The sequence below is a fragment of the Carettochelys insculpta genome, chromosome 1, assembly GCF_033958435.1.
Source record: "Carettochelys insculpta isolate YL-2023 chromosome 1, ASM3395843v1, whole genome shotgun sequence".
Classification (NCBI taxonomy): domain Eukaryota; kingdom Metazoa; phylum Chordata; order Testudines; family Carettochelyidae; genus Carettochelys; species Carettochelys insculpta.
Window position 1 is genome coordinate 293,674,706 of NC_134137.1, and position 13,037 is coordinate 293,687,742.

A 13,037-nucleotide genomic window follows, 5' to 3' on the forward strand; every position below is an offset into this window, starting at 1 on the left:
AGTCTTTGAAGAGCTGCATGCAGCTCCGGAGCCACAGGTTGCAGACCCCTGCTCTAGGTCATTTATGTGTCTTATCTAATTCAAAGTTTGCCTCTCAGCATGTGAGTGGGATAAAATGATGTTTTTTGTCTTTTTGGTCTGTTCACTGGCAAATTGCTGCTTTAAATAAACTTCATCTGATATTTGCTTCTGAACTTTGGTGATTTTAGTACCTCTCCTCTCAATACATTTTCCTTCCACCACATATAAAAATTGTGCACTACTACTTCAACTGCCATTTATTATCCAAAGGAGGAAGAAAATTTGAAGCCATCTGGGTTTTCAAGGCAGAAAGAAAAAAATTAGTAATGTGAGTATTCAGACAGACACTAAAGCCATATTTTTATCTCCTAGGGTACATGAAGCCATAACCTTTAGCTCATGTTTTAAAACTAAATATCTAGCAATCAAGTGAATTTGTTTTAAATTTTAATTCTAGTTTTTATCTGTTGATGATTCATAGCTGTTGAACATAAAAGTCTGACTCACATCATTGTGGAAACTTTGAAATTGAATCTTTGGGATCAGCTGCTGCACAATATGGAAAACAGACAAGAGCCAGATTAAAATAGAAGCACTTGTAGAGATTAAAACAAGTAATGCTTAACTTTCCTGCAGAACTTCAAATCTGCTACTTTTGTATAGATGTTGGTTTTACCAATCAACCAACTTGCACATTTGACTCATCTGTGTTTAGGTGTGTGGGTTTAGTCTTCTTTTTGCATAGCTCACCTCAAATATCCCCAGGAGTCTGCCTAGTTTTCCCTTTACTCCAGCCTAGAAAAAGAATAAAAAAGTGTTACCATGTTAGTTTTTCTTACGTTCAAAGATGAAGTCGGACTTGTGCTTTTGTAGTGAAGTTGCTACTAGCCATATAAAGATGGATTGCACAGGTTTATCAAGATATATTGCGCGATATTAGTTCCCAGAGACATTTTGCCTAGGCATCATTATATAGGGTGACCATATCTTCCTGTCCCAAATACAGGACAGAGAGATACTGGGGGCGGGGAGGGCAGGTGTAGCTCAGCTGCACCAACCCGCAGGGAGCCAGCGCTCCCCACCTCTCAAGTCCCAGGGAAGCATCAGCCATGGACACTCCCTGCCCAGAGCCCCATGGATGTGGCGGCCATGGGCGCTCCCCGGGGAAGCAACAGCTGCATGACTCCCAGCGCAGAGCACTGGGGAAGTGGCAGCCATGGGCCCCCTGACCCTCACCCTCCGAGGGCCTAAATACAGGACAATTCGTCCCTTTTAAAAAATAAGTAGGGGTGCCTTTTTGGCATCTCAAATATGGGACCATGCCACCCAATACGGGACAGGTGGTCACCCTATCATATTACATTACTTCAAATGACCCCAAGCTTTCTGATATCAGAATATGCTTTTGTGCACTCAATAGGAAGAGAAGTCAAAAAGATTGGATACATAAAGTGGTGTGCCTGAACATATTAGCACCAAAATGCATAGAACAAGGAATAGTTCAACTCACATATGAATCAAGACCTGAATATTACATCATGTTTCTTCTAAGCCATTTTTATGCTATAAGAAACTAAATGGGCTATGCAGTGAACTAAGGTGATTAGAATGAAATACTAGATTAGATTAGAATGAAATACTATCTAAATTAGAAAGATAGTACAGGCATAATAATTTACCAGTCTTGAGTAATAATTCAAACTCAAGAAACAACAGAAACCCCTTTAATGGATCAATACTCATTCTACAAAAAAAAAAAAAAAAAAAATAGATGGCCAGCCACTGAACATTGTCAGCAGATAGGTGATGTCTACATGGGCAGCCTCTGTCAACAGAAGTCTTGGCAACAGAGAAACCTAGACAGTACCTCTGTCAACAGATTGCGTCTACACATAAGAGCAGATCGAAGGAGCGATCCGCTCTGTCAACAGAAAGCAGCCACACTACCTTGCCCTCTCTCAACAGAATGGCTGACTGGAAGCTCCGCAAACAGAACTGTCTACAGGGGCATACTGTCAACAGAGGCGCTATTCTTGCTCGGGAACAGAGATAACGCTGCTGACTGAACAGCTGAGTTCTGTCGACAAACTCTTGACAGAGTGCTTTAGCAGTGTAGACGCTTGGCAAGTTTTATTGACAAAAGGGCTCTTATTTTGACAAAAACTGCATGTGTAGATGTGGCCATAGAGTCCTGCTCTTTGATTTACTTTAATATGATTTTAAAATACTTATCATGCCAAGCAAAGTTACATGAATTACCCTCACATGGTCTGAACAAAATACTTACATTATACATTTCACAAATACAGATTTAAGTCATGCGCAAACCTATATTTTGGCACTCCACATCTGTTTTTCTAGTTACCAATGGTACAATACTAAAATTCAGAGTTTTACTTTAGACTGAGCTTCTTAACATATGTCACATATGAAAGAAATTACCTGGTTTTCTTCAGTTTCATAGGTATAGGTAGAATAGTGACACAGAGATAGCCGTGTTAGTCTCTATTCTATCAAAACAAAAAAGCAGTCAAGTAGCACTTTAAAGACTAAGAAATATTTTGTTAGTCTTTAAAGTGCTATTTGACTGTTTTTTTGTTTTTGATATGTACAGGTAGTTTGAGATATTTCCAATGAAGAAACGCTATTCATGTTTTACACTTCAGTCTGAACAGGATGCAAATCTAAATCTACAAAGGTGCCACAAATCAGTAGATAAAGCTATAGCAAAGGGCATGAGCATCTCCCCCCAGCACACCCTCTGCCACAGACAGGGGCTGATGTGGCCAGGTGGGACCATCCCTACCCCACAGCACACCCGGGACCATCATGGACAGGGTCTGCTCTGGTTGGGGTGGAGTGCCCTTGGCCAACACACTCCTGGGCCAGGCCACTGTGGATGGGGGTTGCTTCAGCAATGCTGGAGCACTCCCCACTCTCAGCATTGCTGCAGGCAGGAGTGATCCAGCCTGGTTGGAGCAGACGCTGTACTGGAGCAGCCTCCCCAGCCCTGTCCCTCAGTTTTAATTGGTCAACTGTTTAAACCTAACATTTAATTGGTTAACTAATTAAATGGGATTTTATATCCTTAGCAGAGACTAAAGTTTCTACAAGTCACTGCACATCGGTTTACAGTGAGTGCCCATGATCACTAAACTAAAAGTCAACATTTTAATAAAGGCAAATGGTTGGTGTCATTTATGAAACCTCTTTGGAAGATTAAGTCTGATCTCAGTCTCACTGAACTCAATGGGACTTTTGCCACTAATTTATTAAGATGGACCTAAAGTTACTGCAGAATACATAGCCAGCTGCTCTGAACCCATATTAACTTGCTATAACTATTACTATACAGCTTTGCACACCCTTTAACATTTTATAAATCAAATTTTTGCACACTTAAGAATTAACATGGCTGGAGAGAAGGCAGCATACCGCAAGATATGAGGGATGCTAACATCGTTACTGTCTACAAGAACAAGGGTGACAAAAGCGATTGTAACAACTATCGTGGCATCTCCCTTCTCAGTACCGTGGGGAAGCTATTTGCACGTGTTGTTCTGAAGAGGCTCAATGTTCTTGAGGAGAGAGTCTACCCTGAGTCTCAGTGTGGGTTCAGAGCTGAACGGTCCACCATAGACATGGTTTTCTCTGTTAGGCAACTACAAGAAAAGTGCAGGGAGCAGAACAAACCTCTGCATATTGCCTTCATCAACCTGACCAAGGCATTTGACCTCATCAGCAGAAAAGGTCTGTTCGCCGTTCTGGCTAAGATCGGCTGTCCCCCAACTCTGCTCAGCATTATTAGGGCCTTCCATGAAGGCATGAAGGGGACCATCGTATATGACAGATCCACATCTGAACCCTTTGAGATTCTCAGCGGAGTGAAGCAGGGGTGTGTGCTGGCTCTAACGCTGTTTGGCATCTTCTTTGCAGTTTTGCTCAAATACGCCTTCAGAACTGCTACAGAGGGCATCTCTCTCCACACGAGAATGGACGGCAATCTGTTCAAACTGTCGAGGCTTAGAGTGAAGACCAGGGTGCTTACGAAAAGTCTAAGGGAGTCCCTTTTTGCTGATGATGCAGCTATTGCTGCTCACACTCAGCAGGAACTGCAGTCACTCATAACTCACTTTGCGAATGCATGCATGGAATTTGGCCTCACAATCAGCATAAAGAAGACCCAGGTGATGGGCCAAAACGTGGGTAACAAGCCATCTATCAGCATGCTAGACTACAAACTGGAAGTCGTCCATGAGTTCGTGTACCTAGGCTCGACGATCTCGGACAACTTGTCACTTGATAGCGAGATCAACAAGCGCATCGGAAAAGCTGCCACAACGTTCTCCAGGCTGACAAAGAGCGTATGGGCTAACAATAAACTCACTGTACACACCAAGGTGCAGGTCTACACAGCCTCTGTTTGGAGCACACTGCTGTACGCCAGTGAAACAGGGACTTTGTGCTCAAAACAAGAGCAGCGGCTCAACACATTCCACATGCGCTGCCTTAGGCACATACTTGGTATCTCATGGCAGGACAAGGTCCCCAATAGCGCAGTGCTTGAGAGGGCAGGCACTGCCTCCATGTTCACCCTTCTCAAACAGAGGCGTGTGTGCTGGCTGGGCCATGTCTCACGCATGACGGATGGCCGAATACTGATGGACCTCCTCTTTGGTGAACTGGCGTCTGGAAAGAGGCCGAAAGGGTGACCTAAATTGCGCTACAAGGACACATGCAAGCGTGACCTCAGTGCTCTCTCTATCAGTGTGAACACCTGGCATTCGCTCGCCTCAAGCAGGCATGCCTGGAAACAGGGAGTGAAGGAAGCTCTTGCTATGTATGGAACTACCTTGGTGAAGGAAGCGGAAGACAGGAGAGCCCTCAGGAAGATCCGTGCCCATGATACCAGAGCGACATCTGCCTACTGCTGCTCACAGTGCGGAAAGGACTGCCACTCCCGGATTGGATTGCACAGCCACAGAAGACGCTGCTCGAATGAGTCCAACTGGGGTGCAAACCCATGATCCCTCGGGATCGAAGGATGCCTACTAAGAATTAACATTGCTCTAGCTAAATTGCTCACATTTGGAAGTTTCATAATGGAGTTTGGTTTACTAACCCACACTGTAAATACAGCTAAGTTGCTGGAAGGATTCATCCATAGACCTAGTTACCACCTCTCAAGGGGGTGGATTTACTGCAGTGATAGAAAAACCTTATCAATTTTAGTAAGTGTCTGCATTACAGTAGTGTAGCAGCACCAGCACCCCTGTTCTACAAACTGCTACAGTAGCAAAGTCATGACCTCAATGAAGACAGCAGTGAGCCTTCTGCTGAACATACTTGGTAAACAATCCTTTGTATACCACTAAACATGATGCAATAGAGACTCAGGCTAAGAATATTTACCGTCTTATGTAACTGATTGGTGCTCCCTTTGTGTATGATACCTTCACATGGAATTTCTCTGGTTCTTCTGAAATGCAGCTGCTCTGAGGTTCTTATGACTAGTCTACCATCCCAGCCCATCAACAGGATTATACTTAACTTCACTGATGTAAAAAAGTACAACTTGGCAATTTAGTAACTATTTCAGGCAGTTAACTTGTATTTAACCATAGTCTTTTTCATGTGTGTCAATTCTAAACTCTGTTGTACAAGACCTCTCCACAAGGCATTGGCTCTTCCTTATGTGGCTAGAATTTGAAGACTGAAACAGTAACAAGCTATCCTGTAGTAAAAATGGTAGTTTAGTAGCAGTAAATTTATTGGAGATTGTGGCTACAATAGAGGCAAGTAGACTTCTCTTGTGAAGGAAACCTTTTGGCTCTCTATATTCACTATACAGGACAAAAATAATAGGCCATGGATGTCATCTGAGAAAGTCAGACAAAGGTAAAACAAGAGTCGCACAACTCAGTGAATTGAGAAAGCTGTGTTATTCCAAAAGTTACCTTACTGACTTCCTTAGTATACATAGGTTATATTTCATATATTTTAGAAAATCTTTAAGTAAATTGAGATTGCAGAAGCCCAACAGAGTTAGATTAGAGCACTTCACTTCAAATACACCAGTATGGCTCCTCCGCATCTCAGATACCACACAGACCTTCCTGTAAAATCCGATTCAATCAGCAGGAAGCATTCAACTGCTTAGGCCACCAGGGTTCCAACTGTGGCCTGCAGACCCCCCCATCTGTCCCCCAACCCCACATGCTTCTCACACACTGGAACCTTGCATTTCCCTGGGCCTTCCCTACCCCCCAGCACCTTTGGAGCATCACAAATCCTTTGATTTGCACTCAGTTCCTGTTTCTCCCTCCCAGGGCTGGACCACCAAAATCAGCTGCTCTTTGCTGTTCAACAGTGGGTGGAAGGGGAAGGAGCACAAATCAGGTGATTTATAGCGCTCTGAAAGTGCTGGGAGGGAGGGGGAGAAGTAGGAAGTGCAAGGCCCCAGGGTGTGAGAGGCACATGGGGGCTGGGAGACAAAGTGCATACAGGCCACTTTTCCAACCTCATTTTTTCCCTCAGCGATCAGGAAATAATATTAGGAGGATAAAACCCTCTGCCTCTTAGGTGCACCAAAATAGGTTCTATGGGTCACAGCAGATGATCTAGTTCTCATTTACCAGAATCTCTAAAGAAGGCACCCTAAAGAAGGATGGGGAGGGCTGTGAAATGAATAGCATATCCACAAGAGATAATCTTCAAGACCTAGTCATTAGTTATGTTTTTCCATTTTTGGAGAACCAGAGCAAGGTCGCATCCAAAGGGATGCAAGCAGTTTGTGAATTGCAGCTGTTATTGTAAGGAGTAGTCTCTCACAGCCCTTATCAGAGCATCAAAATTGGTATTTTTGAGGTGGCAGCTAGGATGCTGAGGTCTGAGAGGCCACTTAATGTTAGATTTCTTTTGTTATAGCTCACAAAAGTCATGCAGTGGGCACTGGGGCAGCCATAATGTCTCAGAAGGCTGAGAACTAAACTGTCTTTCCCCATATCAGTTTGTAGATCCCCCAGGGCTGTACTGTGGCCCTCGAGCCTTTGAAGGAATGGTGTGTCATGCTTATCCACAAATAATTTAACAGCCCTTGAACACTGTCTGTACTGCTTCCTCCAGCCCACAAAAGATGTGATGCAATAGGCATAGTGGTTATTACTGCTATTGATGATAAAAAGGGCACTGTAGCACAGGATCTAATAATGCAGTCCAGATTGCTATTCTTGCCCCTAATTACCCTGAAACTCTTCCCACTGTATTCCTTGCAGGTGGCCAATAAAAGTATTAATTTTGGAAAAATTCAAGTGGACATATAATGTAAATGTACAGGCTCAGTAATTTGCAATTCTACAGCACAAGGTCATAGAGAAACATGCCTTCCTTCCAAATAAGTCTTTTCAAGCCCTTATGGGGAAAGCATTTTGTGTGATGGTGGTGGCCTACGGAATTCATAGTGATGGAAGTACATGGGAGGGTGTGAAAAAAGGAAATGGGTCCTTGGGTGCACAGTTTTTATTTGGCCCAGTTACACATTGATATGACTGTAGCCAATGGATACCTTAGCTAGATTCAATACCACCAAGTTATGTGGGAACATACCCTTCTTGTTTGCAGGAAGTATAGCCAACAATGCATAGTGGATGTCCTTTACCTCCACAAAAGTGACCTGCGATGTCTCTACCACCTTCTGTATGCACTGAAAAGAGTTTGAAATAGTCTGCCATGGAAATGGGTTGGTGGAATCACCTCGGCTACGTCTACACGTGCCCCAAACTTCGAAATAGCCACGCAAATGGCCATTTTGAAGTTTACTAATGAAGCGCTGAAATGCATATTCAGTGCTTCATTAGCATGCGGGCGGCAACAGCACTTCGAAATTGACGCGCCTTGCTGCCGCACCCAGATGGGGCTCCTTTTCGAAAGGACCCCGCCTACTTTGAAGTCCCCTTATTCCGCCTACTTCGAAGTCCCCTCATGAGCTCATGGGAATAAGGGGACTTCGAAGTAGGCGGCATCCTTTTGAAAAGGAGCCCCGTCTGGACGCGCCACACGGTGGCAAGCCGCGTCAATTTCGAAGGGCTGCTGCCGCCCGCATGCTAATGAAGTGCTGAATATGCATTTCAGCGCTTCATTAGTAAACTTCGAAATGGCCATGTACGTGGCCATTTCGAAGTTTGGGGCACGTGTAGACACAGCCCTCATGTCCACAGAGGAAAAGGAAATACTAGTTTGTGGCATGGCTTCCTCTGCTAGTCAAAAGTTACCTCACAAGATTCCAAGACTTTGACCAGCAAAGCTGATGGACAATGTCTCACAGACTCCCAGTGGGTGACAACAGATGCCTGGGTAGTATGGTGCCTGAAGCCCATCCATGAATCCCAATATGGCCATTAGTACAGCAGAACCCTTGGCTAGTTATACCAAAGGGGTGGAGGCTCAGAGTGAGGGTGCATCTAGCACAGGCCCAGTTGATAAAGAGAAGGAGCCTGATGAACATACCAAGGGGATATACTTTCACTATATTGATGGAAAACATAACTGGCATTTTAACTGTGAGTAAATTTTAGTTATAGGAGAGGGAGGGAGGGATAGCCCACTGGTTGCAGCATTGGCCTTGTAAATGCAGGTTGTGAACTCAATCTTTGCGGGGGCCTCCAAGGTGCTGGGGCAGGTTAGCTTTTAAAAAAATCTGTGAGGGATGGGGATAGGTTCTGCTGTAACAGCAGGGGACTGTACTTGATGAGCTCTTGAGGTCCCTTCCAGCTCTGAGAGAGTATATCTTCATGTTTCAAATCTGTGGAGCCAATAAGGAGAATGGGGCAGGTCATGGTTCTGGGACTTCAGATACACTCAGTACTGGTATCAACTAGAAGGGACTATGGGATCTCTGATACCACAAGGTCCCTCATAGAAACAAAACTACATGCCATGATGACTGGTACAAGCTGGGCTTGTCAACCCTGACTTCTTAGTCCTGAGGAAAAATACACTTTTATTTAACATGGACAGTCGAACACAGGCTTAGGAGTTGTAGGTACAGAGAGATTCCATGGTGATGTAGTCAGTCAATCTTCACAGAGACTATCGTCCGTGGTTGTGTATGACAAGGGCTGCTGCTGTTTAAGACTGCTACTACACAAGTTAACTTTTCTTTCCCCCCCGTTTTTTTTAAAAAAAAAAAAAAAAAAAAAGCTTTACTGAGGTTATGGCTGGTTTCTTAAACTGATGGATTTCAGAGTGTACAATTTTATGCTTAAACATGCTATTGTACAGAATAAAAACAAGAATCATTAGACATAAGGCAGTTGAGAGCATTTCCTGCTTTCTGCTTGACAGTACTTTCCATTTGTGAACACTGGACTTCCTTACAAAGAATTAAGATCACATGTCAGCAAACAAACTGGAACTCTCAAATAACTAAAATTTACTTATGGTTAAAATGCCGGTTAAGTTTTCCATAAGTACAGCACCGTGAGTAAATACAAATAAATACAGCAAACACAGAATAAGTTTACAGTGTACTGTTGTTGGTAAATGAAGTACTCAGCCTACATTTTTGCTTGTTTCTTACTATCTAATCTTGTTTTTCTTTAGTGTTATGCATTGCTAGGTATACCTCTCTATTATCCAGAATATTTGAATATCCAGCAGGCCATCCCAGGGTTGCCAGGTATGGAAGTGTTTACTATACACAGAAAAGCAAGCACATGCTTTCAGTTTTGAGATCGTATTCGCTCAAAAACCTCCTGAGATGCTGTCAAGCATGCTAGATTTCATGACATTAAGATTCAAGGATTAAGAGCTGTTGCTTGACTACTGTATACAAAAGGATGGACTGTTGCAACATCTATATAAATCTAAAACCAAACCAAGTTCCTAAGTGTGATTTGGTAATTATTTCTGAGTTCTTGAAATATGAGGACAGAAAAAGTATTTAAGATCAGAACAAGAAAGTCTCCCAAAGCCCAGTTAGACAGTCTCCTAGGTTGTCTGGCTTTTTACCAAAATGATTCCATTTCAGTTAGAGGAAGTATTACAGAAAATAAATATATTGTAGAAATAAATTGCAATTTTTTTTTTTAAATCTGAAAACAGGAATTTGAAGCTTACCCTGTGGTTCCCAAGTGATTGGCTATAGAGATGGCTAGTTTCAAGGGAGCAGGTGCTTTTAAGTGTCCAGAACTTTATGAAGAACTTCTTGGAGCCCTGTTAATGAGTACCCTGCTACTGCAAATATAGTAGTAGGAATTAGAATATCCAACCACTACCTGAAGATCAAGGTGGCTGGGCAGCACTTAGGGTGAAGGAACTCCTGTGCTATCTGAAAAGGGTCATCTAGGTCAGATTTGCTAATTATTAAATGTTTATCCATTAGCTAGCATAAAGCTTGTACAGTACACCCTTGAGTTGTGCAAGGGCTTCATTCTGTGCATCCTCACAGACTGTATGTAAGTGGGGGGGGGTCTGGTTTTCTCCCCAGTGGAACACAAGTCCTGCAGCTGGGGAAGCAGCAGGAAGGTAAGTACTGGGGTAGGGGGGGCAGTTGGGGAGGGTTAAGCTGTAGGAGGTGGGGGCTAAGCCTAGGGTTGGGCTGAGCCAGAGCTGTGCACAGGGGTGGTAAGCTGGACCTTGGGGGGTTTGAACTAGGTTGGGGATGTTGAACCAGAGCCATGCACGGGGGGTGGGGTTGAAACCAGGTTAGGAGGGAGGGAAGAGAGAAAGGAGGTGGTTGAACCAGAGGCACAGGCAGGGGGAGGAGCAGGAGCTATGCACCGGTGGTGAGCTGTGCTAGGAGTGTGGGGGGTGAGTTACACACAACCAGAAATCACACATTTCCAGGGTTTACTGTAAGAATCAGGGCCAGCCATGTAAGAGCAGGGTTGTGTACTCTGATACCCTACTGCAAGTGTTTTCTGCAAATTATATGGTTCTAATCCCAATCCCACTGATTTTTTCTTAAATAGCAGAACATCCCTTAGAGATCCTGTGGCATCCATGAAAGTCAAGTTTTCACAAAATAAGTCATAAGGGGGCTTGTTTTGATCAAAATGCCAGGTTGAAGACAGTGAAATGATTCAATTTTACCAATGGCACTCATCTGTGGTAAAAGTAAGAGAAAGTGAGGAGGGGAAAACTAACACAGTGAGATATTTTACAACTAGACAGTTTAATATTCAAAGAAGCTGATAGAGCTGTCCTGAAGGGGGCCGAGGGCATCCCCCCAGCATCCCAGGTATTCAGCCCAGAGCCCCTTCCTGCAATCTCTCTGGCCCCACTCCCTCCCTGAGCAATGCAGTCTGGGGCATTACAGGGCTCTGACGCAATGGCAGCAGCGACAGTCACCCTCCCCTCCACCCACCCACCCACCCACACCCCTTGCAAGCAGCAGACCCCAGTATGGCTTGGCAGCCTGCTTCACTGTGCCCTGGGCTCTGCCCCTGGCTTCTCTGCAGTAGTGGGAAATGGAGGACCCTGGAGTTTGGACACACTGCTAATGAGCACGGCGCAGGCTGCAAGGCAGCTCCAACTGCCTGCCTGCCATGTGTGGAGGAGAGGGGCAGAAGCAGAGCAGGGAAACAACCCCTCCCCCACCACCCTCCACTGTGCATCCCATATCTCATTGATGAATGTCCCATTTCCACTGTGGATAACACAATGTAGATGGTCTATTGTGCTGCATGGGAGGCAAAATCCTCCACAAGTGGGGCACAACACTCAGGTGTCTCATTCTCAGTTGGATGTATAGCTGGTTGTGACCAGTCATGAGGGACCTGGTTACCTGTCTGTCCAAGATCTGCAACTCTGGTACTGTTCCCACAGCTAAGTCCACTGATAGGTCTAATTGAAGTACATTTGGTACTAACAGTTTTATCTGCACTGACCAACTCTTTAGGGGTCACTGCCAAGAAGTTTTCCTCAGCACCATCCACTGTTTATAGAATCCTAGGGCTGGAAAGGACCACAGGAGGTCATCAAGTCCAGGCCCTTGCCTAAAGCAGGCTCAACCCTAACTTTGTCAGTGTTAACATAGGGGCTAATGGTACTAGGTGCAGTGTGGTTCTTATTGCAGAAAGCAGTTCTTTATTCAAGTTGCCTTGGGGCTCAGAAGCATGGGAGAGAGGTTTAGGATGGGCTACAGCTTCTGGTCAAGTTAGGTCTCCTCAGTCTTGGAAGGGGTGTTCTTTTCCTCCCCCTTCACCTGTCAAAACCAGGGCAGAGAAGCAAGATTTTTTCCCCCCCAACTGTAGTGACATCATGGCTCACTGGAAAAAGAAGTGACAGGGGGCCTAGTCTTTTCAGTTGTTCACTAAGATGAGACTTGCAGCGAAACTTCTCCTAAGTATTCAACTGACTTCTCTGGTCCTCAAGCTGTGCTACAAATTTTGCACATCAAGTAGTGCTCAGTACCCGTCCTGCTCCCAACTATGGGCACCTAAAGTGTGTCAGTGGTGTGCTTTCTGCCACAGCTACTTTATATCCTATAAATGGGCAAACAAGTTTATACTGCTGTGCCAGGCCTTCCCCCCTTGCACACAATAGAGGTAATAAAAGCCACTGATACCATAAGCCTCCTTAACTACAATAAACTTTACAAATAGGTTTAAGCTATCTTACTCTAACAGTTAAGTTTGAGAACAACAATATCTAATAGTGGACCTGCAGACACCAATCTTGCTGCAACTAATGGCTAGTGAGAAGCCCTCCTGACCCTTATGCAGTCAGCTATGCTGTGAATGGCCACTATTTAAAATAATCTGACTTGATGTGTGTCAGGTGCACACACATTGAGAAGATAGTCAAATGTTTGTGTATACAGAAGAACCTTTCATACATAAATACAGGTCATTTTCTGACTTTTTTCAAAATTTTACTTTACAGCAAATATTGCACAACTAAAAGCAGAGTATGTTATCTGCTTGATGACAGTGCAGCATGAACAGTGAGCAACCTCAACTATTTAAGTGTTCCTTTAGGTAATACATGAGCTAGTCAAGTGTTAACAGGATTGT

General features: G+C 44.2%; 1 protein-coding gene across 2 annotated transcripts in view; it reads right to left on the minus strand.

Annotated features, from left to right (window-relative positions):
- Positions 1-13,037, minus strand: part of NUDT4 (nudix hydrolase 4) — a 58,095-nt gene that overhangs the window by 9,070 nt on the left and 35,988 nt on the right. For both annotated transcript variants that reach the window (XM_075011936.1, XM_075011945.1), the window contains exon 3: positions 772-816. In XM_075011936.1, the coding sequence (XP_074868037.1) occupies positions 772-816 (45 nt within the window). The remainder of the gene's footprint in view (positions 1-771; positions 817-13,037) is intronic.